The 20,984-nt window shown below is 33.3% G+C and overlaps 3 protein-coding genes across 5 annotated transcripts; 1 reads left to right on the top strand and 2 right to left on the bottom strand.

Moving 5' to 3' along the window:
* Positions 1-2,820: 2,820 nt before the first annotated feature.
* On the top strand, positions 2,821-7,170 carry LOC105124918 (F-box protein At4g00755-like). The gene is made up of 6 exons (XM_011025120.1): positions 2,821-2,945; positions 3,718-3,905; positions 4,482-4,898; positions 4,995-5,158; positions 5,959-6,077; positions 6,628-7,170. Exons 2-6 carry the CDS (start codon positions 3,779-3,781, stop codon positions 6,884-6,886), a joined length of 1,086 nt encoding a protein of 361 aa, XP_011023422.1. The 5' UTR covers positions 2,821-2,945; positions 3,718-3,778; the 3' UTR covers positions 6,887-7,170.
* Positions 7,171-8,097: 927 nt separating this feature from the next.
* Positions 8,098-11,743, bottom strand: LOC105124919 (peroxisomal membrane protein 11D). 2 transcript variants are annotated; one of them, XM_011025122.1, is made up of 8 exons: positions 11,545-11,743; positions 10,250-10,459; positions 9,836-9,910; positions 9,675-9,749; positions 9,496-9,576; positions 9,318-9,392; positions 9,057-9,230; positions 8,098-8,410 (listed from the first exon to the last, which is right to left on the bottom strand). In XM_011025122.1, the coding sequence occupies exons 2-8, from the start codon at positions 10,439-10,441 to the stop codon at positions 8,375-8,377; spliced, it is 708 nt and encodes a 235-aa protein (XP_011023424.1). In that variant the 5' UTR covers positions 10,442-10,459; positions 11,545-11,743; the 3' UTR covers positions 8,098-8,374. The 2 variants fall into 2 exon arrangements, with proteins under 2 accessions (XP_011023424.1, XP_011023425.1); XM_011025123.1 differs by lacking the exon at positions 11,545-11,743 and adding an exon at positions 11,023-11,083.
* Positions 11,744-13,586: 1,843 nt separating this feature from the next.
* LOC105124920 (uncharacterized) lies at positions 13,587-17,396 on the bottom strand. 2 transcript variants are annotated; one of them, XM_011025125.1, is made up of 3 exons: positions 16,817-17,396; positions 16,573-16,629; positions 13,587-15,506 (listed from the first exon to the last, which is right to left on the bottom strand). In XM_011025125.1, the coding sequence occupies exon 3, from the start codon at positions 15,458-15,460 to the stop codon at positions 13,778-13,780; it is 1,683 nt and encodes a 560-aa protein (XP_011023427.1). In that variant the 5' UTR covers positions 15,461-15,506; positions 16,573-16,629; positions 16,817-17,396; the 3' UTR covers positions 13,587-13,777. The 2 variants fall into 2 exon arrangements, with proteins under 2 accessions (XP_011023427.1, XP_011023426.1); XM_011025124.1 differs by having other exon boundaries at positions 16,573-16,635.
* Positions 17,397-20,984: the final 3,588 nt, after the last annotated feature.

A 20,984-nucleotide genomic window follows, 5' to 3' on the forward strand; every position in this document is an offset into this window, starting at 1 on the left:
ATTTATTTTACTAATATTCAATTTTATATTGGTGAATATAAATTTTGATTTGAATATTGGACTAAACTAAAATTTTACTAATAGATTCTTTATTTTTTTACAAGCCTTGATGTCTTATTTTATATTTGATTAAAATTTCATGTCAATCGAACATTCGGAAGGACTTACGATAAGATTCAGAAGCTATGGTACAAGATTTGTATTTGTTCCCTAATTGATTTAATATTTTTTTTTCTATTTTATGTAGAGTTCTTTTATTATTTTTTCAATATTGTTTAGGATTTTTTACTTATTATAAATAAAATTATTTAGCATATATTTAATTTTTTTAATAAAATAATAAAAATAAACAAACATTTATTTTAACAATTATTATTATATATCATGAGAGATTTTTCTTATTTTAATTCCTTAAAAAACTTCTCTTGACTTATCAATGAATTAACTAATCATCATGACATTTTTCTTATTTTTTATTTCTTATCTGTTATTCTCTATAATTGTTGGGTGAGGGTCTGATTATTATAGTCTTGGTACATCTATATATGTTATTATTGTATCAAGCTGAATTCCAAACATGATCTTAGCTTTTTAGGACTTATGATCAATTTTAACTTTAGTTTTGGATCTTTATATCCACCAGGTTTATATCAAATTCATCTTTCAATAAAAATTTTGTATTTATCTTTTATTTTTTTATTTTAATTTTGAACCTTATTCTTTTTATTATTGTTTTGTTAAATTGATTTTATTTTCACTTTCATCATTTAATAATGAAAAATAGTTATCCTCTTATTTATTTTTTATTTCCGTGTCCTTTTAATTGTTATTTTTTATTTTGAATCCTTTTGTATAATTTTTATTTTTAATTTCATCATTTAATATTTGATTGGTTCAATTTCACCCTTTCAATCAATAAATTGCAATTGTCCTTTAATTAAATTTTTTTATTTTAATGTTGATCTTTTTAATTGATATTTTTTGTTTTGTTTTGGATGATTTTGTAATGGTTTTTTTTTTTCTAATTTCATCCTCCAACATTTAATTGGTTAGGGATTAAACTTTGTTTTTTTTTCTTCAAGTGAGGCGTTTCTAATCTAATGATCAAGTTATGAGTTTGGATAATTAATACAAGTTGATTTTATTTTTACTTATTTTCTTTTCCAACTCATCATTTGATATTAATTTTTTTTTAAATGAACTTTGTGGTTTTTTTTTTGTTTTTTTATCAAGTTATCCCAATCACTTAACCTGAACTGCAAGTTTACAAGTTAACTAAGGTTGATTCAACTTTTTTGTGGGATCACTTCTTTTTAAAATAAATTTTAATATTTTTATTAATATCATTTTTTATTAAAAAAATAACAATTTGACCCTGCGATACAGCGCTGGTGACGTTAGTTGTATCTATCCCGATAAAATATGATCCCATTAAATTTTTTTATCAATATTTAGTACTCTTTTTTTTTTACAATTTAATACAAATTCATAAAAAAAAGGCCATTGCAAAAAAGTAAAATGAAATAAAATAAAGAATGAGTTAGAAGAATTATGGTTGCTTTGACAACGTATGCGAATTGATGTTATAATAATTATGTATAAACTTAATTTTATTCTTAAAATTTTTAATTGGTAAAATATTATTTTATATTATAGTTTTTATTGTACATATTTCTTAGAGGAAATGATTACTCCTTTCCCCGGCCCTGCAACTCCATATCTAATATTTGATGTATTTTTTTTTTAAATACAAGAGATTATAGAGGGGATGTTGGATAGAATAATTAAATATAATTAAAATTGATTAGTTATAATGCAGGTTACTATTCATTGTAGTATTTTTATTGTGGATTGTATTAATTTGCATTATAGTAATTCTATAAGTATTTTTTTATTGTAAATTGTATTGTTTAGTAAAAATATATGTAAGACTATAGCTAATAGGTTCCAAGCATCGGGCTAGATTCGTGCTCACTGGGGCTGTGAATACTTGGAGCTTGGCTTTTAGGCCTGAGCACGGGGCAGGCCATGCCCGCTTGTTGCTCCTCAAGTTACAGCCACACTTAGCGCTTGATTTTCTTGGCCTTGGATGCTTGGGTTGTTTGCCTGTGTGCAAGGAAAACCAAGCGCCCTCGCTGTGCTTGAGCTGACTACTAGTATGCTGGGTAGACTAAACACACACGTGATGTTTGAGCGAATGTCTATGTGCTGGGTTAACCACACACATGTGGTGTTTGTACTGGCTTGTGGTGGCATATTTATTGTATTGTTATTTGTGTTTTAAATATTATTATTTTTAATATAATTCAATGTATTCATATTAAAATATTGTTACTGTGTTCTCAATATGAACATTTTTTTTTAAATATTGTTACTGTGTTCTCAATATGAATATTTTTTTTATAATTTTACATATTCATATCAAATATATTATTATTTTTGTTATAATATTTTGTAACTACATAACCTAAAATAACCCTGAGTTGTGCAAGATCTAAAATGACTTGGATCTACTCGAGTCAAAATCTAATTTTTTTATAAAAATAAAAAGTAAGACAATAATATAGCGCTAATCATCTAACTAGCTATACAATAATTAGTGCATAAATATCTTCCATTTAAAAAAAATAAAAAAAATATTTTTATAAATTGATGGGTCTGGACCGACAAAAACTTGTTATCTGAAATTTGGAGATGTTATTAAAAAAAATGTTAAAAAAGAATGGAGATACGTAAGATATCCGCTCCAACCCAATTAATAATAATAATAATAATTACGGATAGAAGCGTCAAATTGTGTCTGTCATTTATACACAACACAACGATTCTTTCTGTTACCGTAATCCCCACCAAGTCTATCTCTATCTCTAAACAAAGTTTCTCGCTAGCTTTCTCTCTCTAGGGTTTGTGACAAAGAGGCACACTTTTCTTCTTCATCAACAAAGGTTAGAAATTCAAATTCAGTTTTTTACTCTCTCCCTACTCTCCTCTCCTCTCTCTCTCTCTCTCAAAAAAAAAATTTGCATTCACTGTTTTTCTCCCATCAATTTGCAAAAAATCACTCCTTTTCTGATTGATTTTTGAATTTTTTTTTTCATGGGTTCATCCTGAAATGGCCAGTAGCATTGATTTAATTGATTTTTTTTTTATTCTTTTGTTATGTTTAGTGATCATTGCCATCATCATCTTCATCATTGATAATCCTGATTTTACCTGTACTATTTTAAATCCTGATTGTGTATTTTTGGTTGAATTTAATGGAATTAAACTAACCCTTTTGAATTCTTCGTCTTTTAATGCGAAACTCTTCTGTCTCGTTTTTTTGGGTCCCCTTTGAAAAAATTAAAGAGGTTTTACTCTTTTTAATGATTTCAATTAAGTTTTTTAAGTTAAAATTAATTTCGTGAGTGATTTCATTTAATTTTTTTGAAGTTAAAATTAATCACGCGAGTGATTAGGGAATGAATTCTAATTATTCAGCTTGTACAAGGTCCCAGTCCCTTGATAGCTTCTTAGAAGCTTGTGGTTCTCAAGATTTTGTTTGACTTTGAATTTGACATAAGGGCTTTTGGCATTTGTGTTGTTATAGGAGGGTTAGATGACTGAAGCTTTAAATATAAGCATTTGGTTATTTCAATATTGGAATGTACTTGAACTGTTGATGTTATTTAATGAAGTTGTTAGTAATGTGTTGTTTTTTATGTTCTTTTGAATCAGCTTTTGAGGTTCAAAAAAAGAAAGCACGGTGCTGTTAGTGAATTGGTTTAAGTCGTTTACAATGGAGATCCGTATGGATTTCTTGGACTGGCTTGACCAAGACACGTCGATGAAGATTCTTAGGTGTTTGGAAGATCCGGCTGATCTTGTCCGTGTTAGTTCTGTCTCTCGTTCTTGGCGACATTTTGGTGAGTATTTAGTGTTATTTTGTTTAGACTAAACTCTTTGAAGCATTTTGCATCTTTTTTGGTATCTACAGAAACTCATTGCAAGAATGATTGTGCTCTCAAAGTGATCGTCTAGTTTCTGCCCATGGAAAAAACTAGACGGCATTTGTTGCAATGAATGTTGGCTGGTTCTTGGTCTGTTGAGATTTTTTCCTTGTGTTTTTCTAGTCATTTTAGGTTTTAAACAATAGTTATCTCTTTCATATAGAAATTTATAATTAATTAATTTTCCGGTAGCTGCAATTTAGTTAGATTCTCCCCGAGGTTCATTCATGCAATTGTCCCCAAGTTCTATTTTAAGGGACAGTTTTCAATTATTTCTTAACAAGATTGATCCTAGTTGTTTTAAACCTTGCTATATATAATGAATTCATTGTTTGATAGTTTTTGAAAAGATGTCTTGACTACCTTCTCAACTACAATCTTCATTGAAATTTTAGTGATGGTTGCAGGGTTTGGCTGGTGGAAGTTTCCCTTTAACATTGAATTTTTCTATGTTTATGGAAATGGTTTGATTTGTTTTGGTTTGCTTCACAGTGATTGCAAATGGTCTTTGTAAGCAGCTGTGCTTGAGAATGTTTCCTCACTTTCTTAGAGTTGAATGCGTCATTGAACCCGGTTGTGATATTGAAAAAGCTTCGGAAGTTGGATGTAGCAAATTTGTGGAATGGGAAACTCTGAAGAGGGAGCATAAAGTGTATGCCTTTTTAGTTCAAGGGTGCATGTCATTTCCTTTTGGAAAGTGCATTTTGGATGCAATAAGTGCTTCTAGCACTGATAATTATCCAGAGGAAAGCATTCGTAACACTGTGCATCAAGGAGACCCTATTGAAAGCAGAGCTTCATACTGGTCGAGTAAAGGACAATGTGATGCTGCAGTGCCCGAGAAACTTGTGTATAAACTGGTTGCTGATATCTGTGTTATTACTGAAATCAATATACAACCTTTCAAAGGTTATTCTTCTGATACACTTAAACAAATTCATTTACTCAATTTGTTTTGACCTTCTAGTATTCATTTATTGAGGTATCATATGGTTTTATGATCAGCTTATTTTCAGCGGGGTTCACCTGTATATTCAGCCATGTCTGTGCGGTTTCATATGGGTCATCCCATACACCCAATGGGTGATCCCTTGGGTGAACCATTGGATGACTCTGCTGATGACAAGTTCATATGGACTTACTCTTCACCAGAGTTTCCAATGGCCCAGGTATGTCACAATGTCTTCCTTTATTTTGTCATGATGAAGTTGGTGTGATTTATTTTCTTTTCTTAACTAAAACACTTCCTATATCAATGTAGCCACGGAACTGCTTTACTATTAGCTACAGTTTCTTTATCAATTCAATAAGTGGAGCTTATGTAAAAAGATCATAGTATTGATTGACATTGGCACAGGTGTGGCATTCTATATTCAGACATAGTATATGGATCCTTTTGTGGGAAATTGTGGCAATCTAAGATATGTAGACATGGAGTTGGGATCCAATATGTAGACACAGCAGCATGCATCTGTGTTGGTTACTTATTGCAGGAAACCTTGGAGAGTAAATTAAGCAATGTAATAACCAATTTTTTCACAGACAAATGCAAGTAGCAACCTTTCATTTTGCAATCCCAAAGGATGTTTCCTAAATCCCAAGTAACATGATCATAAACCATATACAGTGATTGATTTTATCTTTTTTTGTAGTCTGTGTGATAAAAGAACAGGAACAGTATTTGGAATTACAAACTCTTTGAGAACACTGAATGGTTAGTCTTCATGTAGCAAGAGAAGATTCTGCATTTTAGAAATTTTTGTAAAGAGAACAATATTTTCTGTTGTCTTTAATGGTTTCTATGATTTCTATCCTAAATATATCCTTTGTCAGCTGCTCTGTGTCTGTGTCTGTATGTGTGCTTGCTTGGGGCATGAGCTCCTATTCACGTGCTTTTGAGTCATTACAACTTTCTTTGAGTGAATTCTCAACAGAATTCCTAATTTGTCAAAGCCTTCTACATGAACAGGAGAGCAGCTTGCAGAACTTCAGGCTTCCAGAACCAGTTGTTTGCATTGGTGGGATTTTGCAGATTGAGCTGCTGGGAAGGGTTCAGAGGCAGGAAATGGATGGCTTGTTCTATATATGGTTTGTTCAACCCGCTCTTCTTTAGTGGTTTTATTTTGGTGTTGATATATATATATATATATAATGCTGCCCCACCCACATAATAGTGAGATTTATGGATGGTTATCATGGTGGATCTCACTTTTATGTGAGTAGGATCACTACTCTAGGAACTCTCTCTCACTCCCCCCCCCCCACACACACACAACCTTGCGTGTGCGAGAGGCTTTTCATGGTGTGCTAATCTCCTTGAATATGTTCAAATAACAGTGTTAATTTCAGTGACCAGGCTTGATTCCCTGCATGTGCATAAAATTTGATGAGGTCAAGTGTTGGCCAAATCTTTGTTGTGGGAATAAAAATAGAAACTGTGTCTTGGTGACTTTGTGAATTGATAAATTTTTCAAAATTTTTGTCAGCCTTTAACATCTGAAAGTTAAAGAAACTATTCCTTGATGCAGAGCTATTGCAATTGTTACCCTGTACCACCAGTTTGCAGTGTGCTGGAATCAGGACTACTGACTATCATGTATGGTTTCTGTTTTTAATGCACTTTCTTGTTGTATTGCAGCGTGGCTCAAGTTCAAGTTAAAGGTAGGCCATTATCACCAGCATTTGGTGTTGAAATGCTTGGACCTTCTGGGAAGTTTATACTGAAAGCCGAGACTTGTAACCCACCAAACTTACCTGATGAGGACTCCTCATATCATGGTGGAAATTTGCATGGGCGTGTTGATTGGGAGCAGATTATGAATGTGTTGAGGGGAGAAGGAGACTTTGAATATGATTGGAATTCAGAGGATGAAGTGGATGACGAGTTAGCATTCTAACCTGTCATCTATGTATAATAATTATAACTTACCTTTGTTTATTTTACCATCCCTTCTGGGCTGAGTAACTAGTTGGTATCCTGATCTATCTAAGCGAGAGTGACTATGCTGGAAACCTTGCCAGTCCTTTCTGCCAAGTTGGTGTATAACCCTTATGCTAAGCATCCCAGGATTTCCGTTTGGTTTTTATTTCTACTCTTCCGCGCGTAAGAGTTGTTATATATGTATATCATTTTGGTTTACACTCAGATTAAGAAATTCGCACGAAGATCTTGTTACGTGCACGTGGTGGTGTAGATTTTTCTTTTCTGTTCTTAGTCACAATGGGAATGTGCCTATATGGAAGACAGGTTTTGCTGTTAAAGTTCCTCTCAATCATGTTCAAATAAATAAATAAACCTCTGTTTGTATGTCCATTAAGCACATACAACCCCTGCTAGTGAGCTTGTGTCCACCTCTGCTCTACGCCGCTAGCCTGGTTTAAGAGGGAAAGTCATGGTGGCTGATTTAAGGAGGAATCAATCTGCATGCCACCCTCTGACGTCACTGAGATTGAAGGTTGCCGAAATGTTAAAGAGCCTATCAAAATCTCTATTTTTTTTTACCTGTTGTCTGTACATTGTTAGGGCTGTACTTGAATGTGATATTATAGACATGTTCCCCCCAAAAAAGGGTTAAAATGACCGAAAAAAATAAATCTGTTTTGAGTGATTCCGGGATGACAGCCCCCGATCGTAATGTCATGGATGGCTCAATTAAAAACTAAAATGGCCGACCTCTTTTAAGAAAGAGGCAAATTTTGATAGCTTAGCGGGCCTGTGGTTTTTTTCCGGCAACAATTTCAATGCTTGCTAAACTTCGAACGCAAATAAATAAATAAAAAAAAAACCCTCTTTACGTGACAAAAAAAAAATGGAGGATTTATAATAGCATCCTAACTGATGGAGAAGGGGACAATCTAACAAAGATAACGAGAAACAAATACCTCATCAACAAAACCAAACACCCAAGCACGCAGAAACAAACATAAAATGTATACCACCGAGCTTAGATGATGATGTTTGGCCAGGTAGGTTGACTTGAACATAATCATTTATACGAGAATTATGAACGCATGTGGAAAAGCCAAAAAAATGCCACCCTACTTCAGGCATATGTGCAAATCTGTGACCCGAATTTAGTTTAGTGTAGAGCCCTCCCCAAGACAAACATTAGGAGGTCAGCTGCTATGATTGTAGAGTAAAACATGGACCAGAGATTACATTTGCTGAATTATCATTACTACTGCAAGATAGATTGTAATGGATTGTGAATTGTGACTAACGAGGGTGCTGAATAATAGAGAACTAAATAGGTAAATAACCTTCCAGGTCACCCACAAGATGGCAAGAAGCTAAAAAGCTTTACACCAACACGGGTTTATCACAAAGTTCAAATAATTATTGAGATGACATTTTTTGACTTCTTGAGCAGAACAGGCTCGTGTCTTCAATTTGTCTTTGGCTTTTGTGGTGATGGAAGCAACTGCATGGCAGAAAGAATATCCATCAGTAAAGAGCGCGCGCATCACCTCCCAAAACTTCAGGGAACTTCAATTTTAAAAAACAAAATCCAAATAAAGCAAGCTCAACCCAGCAGTGCTTCATGCAATGCATGCACATTCATGGTAAAACTGTCCCTATCACTCAGACACACAAATACTCAGATGAGCGCACTCACACATCACAGCACCCTTCTCCCTCATTTGGTTAGAAATGGTTTGATTGGCAATATCACCGCCCCTCATCATACTTCAGGGCAAGATGTTGTTTTAAAGAAAATATTTGATGTGTGCTATCAAAACAGTTTACTATGTTGAAATGATGACCAAAAAAATAATTAACTTAAAAAATGCCAATTAAATATAGTTTATGAAAAGCAAAACAGTTTTTTTTTGGTTGTTCAGTAATAGCAAAGTGTACTCTCTAAAAACTAAAAGCATCAAATTTACACTGACACTATTTGGAGATGCTATGGGAGGAAGCAAAGGTGGTGAAGAGCCGAAATTGAATCTTGGATTGGGCAGGAGATATGCTTTAGTGGGCAATCCATAGCCAATCTCAAAAAAGTAAAGTAATATACTGATGATTTCCCGGTTACCAATAAAACAGTGCATGAGAAGAATGGATACCTGGTAGCAAGAGATTAGAGAGGTAACAACTCCAAAAGCTCCTGTAACACGAGGAGTGACTTTCTTGGGTGCCAATTGAAGCAGCCCAACAGCAACTACAATGTCCATGGCTGATTTGACAAGGGCTAGAGACCTTTCATTTGATTTTTTAAGTTTGGCACGATATTGCTCATCCTGTGCTTAAAAAGGACCACCAATAAGAATGCCTTATTACATGAAAGCATTTAAACAATCAGCCTGATACGACAATGATGTACATACATGATGTTTTTCACCATCCTTAAGCTCCTTCTCTAACTTCTTCATTGACGCAGAAAGCCTCCCAAGCTCCCCAACCTGATGTGGACATGGTGGAAGATGTCATAGAAATCATCTTCAGCTTGCAAAAAGATGCTCATTCCCTCAATTTCTAAGAGAAAGGAAGTGAAAAGCTACAAACCTCAACCAAAGTAGTACAAATTGAGGATCCCATCCAACAGAAAAGGGATATTCGGCCAATTAGGTCAACAAGTTCTTTGTTCTGTAAATATCAAGACTTCTCAGGTTTCTAACTAATGCTTCTCATATAATTTCATTCTGAAACATTAAAAGATTAAAATAGAGTGAAGCATTTCATACCTTGTAAATGCCACTTCTTCCAAGCCAAACAATTTGATCAAGAAACAAGAAAGTTGACAACAACGCATTTTTGGACTGAAATAAGCATCCAATTGTTAAAGTCACCACCATGAAGACAGTGATACTGTAACAAAAACATTTTATTAACAAATCATTCTTACCTTTCCCAATAAAACAAGAGGCAAGGGGGTCCCTTGAGAAACTGGACTAATAAGACCATGCAGGTCATTGACAAACTGCAATTGGACAAGATCAAGAAGCATGTGGTAAAATTTGCCAAATCATAAATACAAGAAGAATAGCTTTCATTCCTCTTCATAGAATGACCACATGAAACACTGCCAAATGTAGGTCCTTCAGCATTTTCATTCATTCCACTAGTTCTTTCTAGGAACAAAATGGACACCCAATTTAAAGTACCTTTTCGGCTTCCATTTACTGAACAATTATACATGTTTTTGGTTACAGAAAGAAAGACAGGAAAAAGTTCTATATTTCCTAGATTTGAAGGGATACAAACAAAGCCAGATGTAATTCCACTTAATCGTATTTAATGTTATATCATATAACTCTACCTTAAAAAGACGAAAAACTTTCCGAGCTAAGCTGGTTGATTTGTCAACATTTTGGGCGGTACCAGGCTGTCCATCGCTCAAGAATTTTGAACCATATTGAATTGCCCGACAAATCTTGTCCCTGGCTTCAGCCTTATTCAGATACAGAACTATAAGAGCAAGTTCTGCTCTAGTTGCATCGAGTGTACTCATCTTTTATCTTGATCAAACCTGCAAGATCAATTAATGACCTATCCTTGGAACTCAAGAAGTAATAGAGTTTAACATAATTAAACATGGACAAAGCAAACATTCCATCGTGAAAAAAATGAAGAGATGCAAAAACAAAACTCAGAAAAATCATCTCTATGGAAAGAGATTCTCGGGGTCCTTTCTTAGACTGTGCCAATGGCTGTTTATTACAAAAAAAATGTCCTCTAAACAATCTTTTAACAAATTCAACAAAGTAAAGCTATAATAAATTGTCTAAATCCAATAAACATAAGATAAAAATCATTGCAGTTATCAGATCAGGACCACTCATTCCTTGACTATAATTTCAAAACGAAATCTTTTAAACCTAATCCGCACAATAGAGAGCAATTGAGGCGTATACTTATAGAACCTCAAAGTTTACTCTCTTTGATATATCATAGACAAGCAACCCATGCAATCTTCTTTAACAGCAAAAAAAAACAATTCCAGTAGATTATCACTAGTTTCTGTCTGAGTTTCTTGATGAATCACCAAACACACATAACTCTTAATGAAACAATTCTCAATTTAAAACTGACCAGCTTCCCAAACTCTTTAGAAATTGAAGATTCTAGGAATCTAGTGAATTCAATGATTGTATGCCTTTGGCCTTCGTAGTATAGAGAAAATTAATAAAAAAGAAAACGGTCAATCAGAATTCAAGCCTGAAATAATGTTACTGACCTGATTAAACAAAAATATTATATCTAGCTGAGCCCATATATATATAAAAGAAAGACAACAACAGTAGAAGCTAAAGAAAGAAACAATATTTGCTTTTGAACCTGAAAATCAGTAATTCACATCAAGAATGCAACAAAAAGAAATCAACTTTAGAAGACCCAAATAAAAGTTAAGACATATAGCAACCTCAAAGTCATCAGCAATAAAGTTGCAATGATTAAAATAACTAATAGAAACAAACATGAACATACTCTAATAAATAAAGACCAAAGCTTGACCTCAGAAAAAGCACAGATCAAGAATCAAACACAGGGGGTTCGCAAATTCACTATTTCTAAGGAGAAAGAGAAGATAGACAGCGAGTGTGCGTGTAATACCGAAGGGAGTGCCCAGATGGATATGGCCTCGAAATTCACAATCTCTCCTTAGCCGCCTCTCTCTCTCTACAAAAGCATTGAGACTTCGTTCTTAAAGAGATAGAATTGGCAAATGCGCAGCCACCAGTGTTTTTTAAGTTTCTATATCAGCTAATGATAGACCATGACAAGGCCATGTTTGGTGCGCTCTCTCCCAGGACTAAAATACAAAATTAATTTGTTGGTCTCCTTTTTTATTCACTTCTTTGTCTGCATGAAATTCGAGCCATCTCTCAAATTGGTTTATCCATCATCTACGGCTCTGATCACATGTACGTGTCATTAAGTGAAGTATTTTGTGTGAAGACCGATGATGATGTGTACAGGTAGGCTGATTTTAGACAGTGCGGTGGCTTTGCACGCAGCCGAATATGGGAATTGCTGGGTAATGATAAGATCAGAGGGGTCTGCGATCTGACTAAAAACAGGGAATTACGGGCTATATCATAATTTTTTATTTATCAGAAAAAATAAAATATTTATCGATTCAAGTGTGTAATTTATTATTCAAGAAAAAATAAAGCAATTAATATATATATTTAAACCATGTATGATTTTATTAAATAACAAAATAATAAATATTATAAGTTGTTTTCTATTAATATTAAAAATATATATATAAATCATGTTGTATTAATAAATCTTATTTTTTTAAAAATATATTTATATAATATAAATATATATTTTAAATTAGTTTAGAATAAATTTTAAATTAAATTTAATAATATTCATCCTTTATCTATACATTCAAATCAAATCCGGATTAATATCTATTAATTTCAGCTCAAATCTTCATCTCTGCTAAAGTCCACGATCCCGCGACGATAAAGTTAGCCTTGAATTTTTATTTTGCCCTTTAGCAATAAGGTGAGCCCAAGAAGTTCCAAACTTTGTGGCCAATACATAAGCCCACTGAATCTTAGTTGGGCTGCTTTATATAATTTTGGCGACAATGGTCGGTAGGGAGCTACCATATTTATATATTAAAGAAATTAAATATTTATATTCGGAGAACTACATTTTTCACATGTAATTATTTTTCTTACCGGCTTGCAAATTAAACTAGAGGTAGAGTAAGGACGATATTGTTTGCGAATGTGTTCTGTGCAGTGTTTTATAAAGATTTAAATTTATTTTTATATATTATTTTAATATACTAGTGTTAAAAAAATTTAAAAATAAAAAAATATTATTTTATATATTTTAAAAAAAAATTACCGCCGTACTTTCACGCAATCCCGAATGCATCCTATGTTAGCTGCTGCCCTTTCATTTTAAACTATGGATGGTGATGAGTAAAAAAGGTACCACGGTGGTGGGGCCAAGACATCAGTGCTTTAATCTACTCTTGAAGTCTACAACCGACAACAGATCCTGGTATGGTCGTATTTATATCTTCAATTTTACAGGTGCACAGCTAACATTAATGAAGTACGGGGATATTTTCCGAAAGGTGGGATCTGTGGCTGCATTTATCTTCTGGGATTAGGTTGTGAATACAAATTTAAATCACAAAAAAACAAAAAGGAAGGCGTTGCCTTTTTGCTTCATGGACGATTGAATCCATTGAGGTTTCTTTCTGGCGCAACTGGGCCTTTGACAGCAAATTTGAAGCATCAATGAGTGGTTCTGCTCATTAGTCTTTACAGCACTGTACATTGAGCACAATAGTTGGGGCACCATCATTTCACAACTATTGAGGACGACAATGCAACATGTTTTCTTTGTGGGAAATCTTTGAGACCCCCAGTTGTGGATGGCAGCCCAAGAGAATTTTCAACAAAGAACCCTGAAGCTGATCAGCTGCGTTGCCTTGCGGAGGCTTAAATCACCGGTTGGGACATCTTCCATTCCATCCACGACTAAAATATGACAGTTACGATGCCATGAAGATCTCTGATCTACACAAACATAAAGAGAAGCGAGTAACAGAAAGAAATGGGGCCGGAAATATGATGGCTGCAGCGCTGTCAACCAGCGAAATATGGAAGCTAGAAGAAGAATAAAAGAAGCATAACTGCATAAGAGGTTTCTTACGTATTTTTATAAATAGAACATCGATCGCATAGATTAGCACACTTTTGAGTGCTCCCAGCTTGTCATTGACTACTTTGTTTCGTACAGAGAATTAAACGGTGAATACATGAAGGAAAAGGGAAGAGAATTTGTCATACAAAAGTAGATTTTCGTCTCTCTATTTCTTACCGAACAAACTTAATTTCCTTCTTTCTAATCGCTCGAGTAGCTTTTTAGCGCCAGGGATGTCCATCTCAGTAAGCTTCTTGAGATACCCAATCGCTCCATATGAAATCATCAACCGCTTACGTTTCTTACTCGAAGCGAGTGATGCAAGGGACGCTACAGCATATTTCTTTGCAGTGTTCTGTGGACTTGGATCAAGCAATTGCACTAGATTTGGCACACTTTTATCATCCCTTTTAACTTCTCTTCGGTTCTGGGAAAGGGATACCAAACTCGAAATTGCTTGCGCAGAAACCTCTCTAACACTGTTTGATTTAGCCTCGAGCAATTTTATAAGAAGAGGGATGCACCCAGCTTCACCTACCAATTTTTTCATATCTGCTGATGTGCAAACCCTGCAAATTGCAGATGCAGCAGCCTGTTGGGCACCCAGTGATCCAGACCTGAGCACATGAACCAAACGGGGTAGAAAACAATAAGACACCAGCATTTCCTTAGAAACTGAGCTAACCAAATTCCTTAATGCCCCAACTGCAGATTCTTGGGGTAGTGGACCATCAAGATATACCAATAGACTTCGAATTCCGCCTTCTGAAATAACAGCTCTTTTCAGATTGTCATTGCTGGCAGTGAGATTCTGCAAGCATTCTGCTGCATATTCTTTTGATCCCAATAAAATCCCGCAATCTAGGAGATTGATCATTACCTTCACGATCCCTTCTTCAGCTAGATCTTGTCGAACCTCAGGGACAGTTGAGATATTCTTCAACGTGCAAGCAGCTGCTGCCTGTGAAACAGAATCACCAGTTCGACAGATCTCAATCAGTGGTCGAACACCACCATGCCCAACAATTGCCCTGGCTGTTTCTGTTGACATTGACAATCTCTGGAGAGAAATTGTAGCCTTCTCTTTGCCCACAGTGCTGCCTGACTCAACAAGCCTTATGAGAGGTGGCAGAACACCCTCTGAAACAAGCCAATTCTCACAGCTTCCAGATTCTGCAAGTGAGCAGATTGCAGTGACAGTCTTTTCTCGAATGCAAGGAGAAGTTGCTGTTAACAACTGGACTAAAGCAGCAATGTTGCACCGCCCCATAACAGCCAAAACAGTCTTTTCATCCTCCTTCATGACCTCAACAAGTGTGTCGAGAGCTCTATGCTTCGCCTCCAAGTGCCCAATCTGAAGCCGGGCGAGCAATTCCCTTGTATTGCTGCGAATAGCAGCCTCAGGTTGTGTTGATGAGCCAGCCACAGCTGCTGAAGGCATAGTAGCCTCCCCAAGCACCCCAGTCTTGATCAGAAGTCCACAATCTCGTAAATTCAAATCCAGTTTACCAGATAAAGCATCAAGATCACTCTGCGTCCTAAGCTTACCACAGTAATTCTCACCCATACATAAGATTGCCAATTCAATTGCTTCTTTGAGTGTTTTTGACACAGCCTGCAATTGCTCCTTGCAAAGAGAGTTCTTGGAGAAGCAAGGGTGGCTTGACAAGTCCGATAAACGCGATGGGATCTGCTCCAACTTGGAAATTATCATCTTCCATCTACCAGGAAAGCCCTTAACCTCCCTGGCCTTGTCAACGGCTACAGGAACAAGCTCTTGTGCATGACATAACCAGTCTTCAACTGACTGAATATCAACCACAACTTCTTTCCCTCTATCTTCCACCATGATTTCTAATGTGTACGGATCAAATTGGCCTCCAGAGCTGCAATAACTGAATTACAAAGAGAACCAGACCTTAAAGTGACGACCCAGGCATTAAAAAACGAGGAAGGAAATGATATTTGCTTAGAAAATTCAACGGTAGTGGAGCAGTTAAAGTCATCATACATAAATTATAAACTAATGTTACTAGTTCTTTAAAATAAACCACAAATAAAAAACAAATACGTAAACATCAAGGGCTTCGAGAATCTTGCGTGATCACACAAAGCTTGTTTAACTGAAAACAAGACTTGACCAACCAAATCAAAGTACCCTTTAAGATGCTCCCACAAATCATTTCCATGGCTTTTTAAGTGATCATTAAATGCCAACTAAAATTAAACCTAAAAGAATGCATGTCCAGCAAAACACAAAACTGTTGTAATTTAATATGGATCGACTCGTGAAATTGAAAGAACTTTCTTCTTTAAAGACTAAAATATATTGCCGTCCTAGTAAGACATAACACCGTGCAAATACCAAAACACCCTTTTGAATACAATCTTGAGCTGTCAAAAATTTTGATTTGTTTTTTTTTCTTAAATTATTTTTTTTATGTTTTTTAATTTTAAAAAATAAAAAACATATTATTTTATATATTTTTAAATTTAAAAAACATTTTAAAATATAACCGGTAATATATTACCAAACACTTCCTCCCACGCCGTGCTGAAGGGTACAATGGGAAGTGAAAGGAGAAATTTCTGAAACTTTACTTTTCAACCATGAAGAAGGTAGAACATGGGTATCAGATTTATCTTCTAAGCTTTCTTAAGGTGATCTTGATTGATATCCAATGGTCAAGATTTCATTTTTGGATAAAAAGCTGAATTCTAGGCTGTGTATTGCCATTTTTATCCCCATAAATAGAGAGCTAGCTGGTTCAGAGAGAGAGAGAGAGAGAGAGAGAGACTTTTCTTTGAAGAGAAGTTACAAGTCTCTATCTACATTTGTAATATACATCTGGTGTATTTAAATTCTTCAAGATTGATTCAATGGACCAGCCCCACTACAAGTTCATTTTTATTTAGAAAAAAAAATCAAATCAATAAATGCAAAATATATATACGGTATACCTCAATTAGATTTGACCTTCCTCGACATTCAAAGACCTCCACAATTCAAAGCCACTCCTGTCTCTACGAGAAGAAAATGATACAGGAAGAGAATGGAACCATGAATTATGTGAACTGACTGATCTTCAAAAACCAGATAAGAGAACCCAATAAGAAGGGGGGAAAAGCTAAAGGGGAAAAAGATCACTTTTTTTTTTCCAGATAGGATCATAAAATGCAAAAGAAATCAACTCCAAGAACCAACCTTTACGCCTCAGGAATCAGAATTTGTCATCTCTCCAGAAAGCAACAACCAGCTGTATAGCTTGATCTTCAACTTCTCTCTCCTTTTCTCTCTCAGTTGAAACCTGAACTGCTTCTAAAGTTCAATAACTCACAACTCTTGTCTTCAAGACTCAAACTTTATCGAAACCAGAGCTGTTTCTCTCTCGATTGAATCCAGAAACTCACTAGGAGGAACAACAACTTTTCCTTCAAGACTCAAACTTCGTGCAAGCTAGAATTAAGTACTGCCTCCAGAATGAACAATTAAAACCAGTTTGATCTTCAAAAGCAAAGGAATCCCTCCCTCACTCACTGAGAATGAGGAATGCCCAGAAGCTGCTTTTGTTTGAAAATTGAGAAACTGACACAAACGGTCGAAATCATTGTAAGAAAATAAAAGAAAAGGGAGAATCTGAGAAACTAGCAGGTCTAGTTTGAATGTACACACTAGCAGACAGAAGAGATCATGACAAATATACTAATAACAATCACATTCAAAAATTAAACTCTCTCTCTCTTTCTCTCTCTAGAACTGTTTCTCTCTCTCTCGGCCACTGGTAAATAATGTGTCAGGCCTCTCTGTGTGCTAAAAAACATTATTTTACTACGGAATGTACTTTCACAGAGAGAAGTTTTGTTGGGGGGTAAAATATAGTTAAGATTCTGTATTTTAAAGAATCATCACATTGATCCCTCTAGTTTTATAATATATAACTTGATCCTTCAGTCAGGTTAGCTTAAAGCCTTAAAGGAGGGACTAATCTTAGGTAATATTCTTTGCAAAACCGCTAGTGAGCACATTTGTATTTTTGTTTTAAATTCTTTTAAAAAACACTAATTTTTTGAATTTTGAATTGATTTTTTTTTACATTTTCATATAAGAAGCTTGAAACCAATTCCATGTCAAGTAAAAAAATTATGGAAACCTGGTCCAACTAGGAAATATATTTATAATCTTCATGAGATATCTGCTTATAATTTTAAGTTTTTCATTTATATTCCCTGCTCTGAGTAAAATTGTTCTCTTTCTTTAAGAGAAAGGTGGATAATGATATATATTTTAGTAATTATTAATGAGTTTTGCGTGAAAATAATAAATTTAGTCCACAAATGAGGTGAGTTTTATATAAGAGTTTGCGGGCATTCAAACATTTCTGTCAACTGGGCTTTAAACAAGTACAGCAGAGTTGTTAGTTTTTCAAACTACTAGATTAGAGTTTACTCTTTGTCTGGATGGAGAGGGTTAATCGTGGAGCATGGTTAATGGATCCTTCGGCTGTGATTGTTTCTCAAAAAGGGCATTTGACTGTAGAGATGTGGGTGAAATTTGAACGTGTTTTTATTTCTGGAAATATTTAAATAGGCCATTGAGGAGGTGGAGTTTTTTGCTAAGAAAAAAATTATCACATTTAAAAATTAAAAAAATAGTACATTTTGGTGGAAATCACTGATAATAATTGTGATTTTTTAAAAAATCACCGTGAACAGTGGTTAGTAGTGATGCTTTAAAAGGTTTCAAAAATTAATATATATATATATATAAAGAAAAAGAGAATGAATGAGAATCTAAAGGCACATATCTAAGTTTTGATAACAACATTATTTGAATTGAATAACATCAATAAATATTATTAATATTTTTTTTTAAATAATGAAAACACCTAATATTGAACAAGCATATGCACCATTTAAAGATAAATAAATCTTTAACTGTTAACAATATTATTATTAATTTTTAAAGATCATTAAATTTATTTTATCATAGTATTTCTGATAGTATTGTTATCAAAACTTTAGTACACCTGAAGAATCTCATTCATTCTTTTTTTTTTTTTAGGGTCAAGTAGATAAATGTCACACACTATTTTATTTTAAGCTCAAGTTGATAGCATATTGTTTGCTTTAACCTTTTTTTATTTTATTAAATAGATAATATATTATTTATCTGGACATACAATATATCATTTATTATAATAATTATTAATCATCTTTGATGATTAAAAAAATAAAATCTAGACATATGAGATCGTACAACCTAAATTGCAACTTATTTTTACTTGAAATACACAAAAAAACATTATAGGAATCTTAATAACTTAATTTTTAACCCCTGAACACCTTGTAATTAGTCTCAATACTTAAAATCAATCAAACTAAAGTGAAAACAATTTGGAGATTCTAGTATATATATTTCTTTTAGCATAGTCAAAATCCCAAACAACTTTTATTGAGGTTTTTTTTTTTTCTAGAAAAACCTTTTGATATTAATATAGATCTCTTTCATAGTCAAAATTTGACCTAACAGAATCTTAATCTTTTATCTCTCATTTTGGTAACTTTATCTTTTGCCTCTTACCTAAAAATTTGATGTCTAAAATATAAATACCTAGAATTATAAAGACTGTATATGTTAAGAAATAACAACTATACCAAAGCTTATATTTTTGAGTTCCATTAGTAGTTAAAAAAGTATTATATATAGAAGCACGATCAACTCATAGTGTTTTTGTCTCCAAAATCATACATGTTTTCATATATGTGTAATACTGTTATTATAAAATTCATCTTGACCTATACATATATTTATTTCGAGATATTCAATTATTTATACCATGTTAAATGGGATTCCATCCTTAAAACCACCTCCCTCTTTGAATTCATAAATATTCAAAACTGAAAAGAGAAATGCATCCTAGAATAAGGTTGATTGTACAATTAATTTTTTAATACAAAGAAATTTATAAATATTCAAACTTCGATTTACAAGACATGTTAGTCTAAATGAAAACAAATAAATGAGTTTAAAATATAAAATAATAATAACAGTAAAAAATAAAATAGAAAGATAAAAAATGTTAAGAGATACTCAATTTCTAATAAATTCAAAAAACTCTTGTGAACTCAACCCTAATAAGCATCAAAGAGATAAAAAGACATTTCATTAACCATTGATTTTGTGAGACTTGCAGGTCACAATTTCATTTGATTATAAATAAAAGGAATATATTGTGGGTGGAAATTTTTTTTGTTCAATTCAAGTACATGCATAAGGATATATTTACTTGTTTTGTTTGGTTTATTTTTGTAATTTAAAAGTGTTTTTATAAAAATTTAAAGATTTTTTTAAAATTAAATTTTGAAGTATCTTTACATCATTTAATATATTAATATCAAAAATAAAATTTAAAGAATAAGTACTATTTAAATAAGATGAATGACATTTTCCTTTTATTTTTTAATCCAATAACTTAAACTGTTAGGTGAGTTTTAAGTTATAATTTATATTATTTTCTAATACATCTCTTTAAATGAAAGCTTTTTAAGCTTGAAATTTATACAAATTTATATTACATTGTATTTAATTTTTATCAAATAAATAGTAATGTTGAGATTTAAATTTTGAACTCGTGATTGTTTGGTTATTAGTACTCTAATATCATATAAAAAAAACTATTTCAATCCATTAATTTAAATTATTAAATAAAATTTTAAAATATAATTTATATTATTATATAAAAACGAGTACCAAAACCATATTCATGAGAGCTACATTCAAATTTCCTGCTGGGAGTGTTTCTTGTGTTTGTACTATCATGGTAGCTTAAATTTATGTATTTAAATAATTTCATTACCGCACACCACACTCACCAGGTTATCATAGGATTGGATTGATAACTGAGTCCTAATTAAATCATAAAATAAATACAACTGCACTCTTTATATATATATATATATATATATAGCACCGAGAAGCAAGCCTTGCAGATCTTCTTCTTTCATTCCACACGCGAACAACTTTCTGCAAAATCTCAAAAAGAGATTGGCATCTTAAAACATCAAGACCTTTACTGAAAAAAAAATAAAAAAAATCTGATATATTAAGGGCAAACATGAAAGTGTAAAGGGTCGGAATCAGAGACTTGACGAATCCGATTCACAATTTTCTTGCCGGGAGAAGAAGGCATGTTTCTGGGATTTATCTCTGAAGTAACAAAGGCAAAGAAACATCACGACATGGGTGTTTGATCCCACGTTTCAACAGTAGTTTTTTAAAATCTTATTTTTTAAAGAATTAAATTCTTTAATATTTTTGTATCGTTCTAATATTGAAAATAAATATTAAAAAATAAAATATTATTTTAAAAACT

Source organism: Populus euphratica, unplaced genomic scaffold (genome assembly GCF_000495115.2).
Source record: "Populus euphratica unplaced genomic scaffold, PopEup_1.0 scaffold32.1, whole genome shotgun sequence".
In the NCBI taxonomy this organism is placed as follows: Eukaryota; Viridiplantae; Streptophyta; class Magnoliopsida; order Malpighiales; family Salicaceae; genus Populus; species Populus euphratica.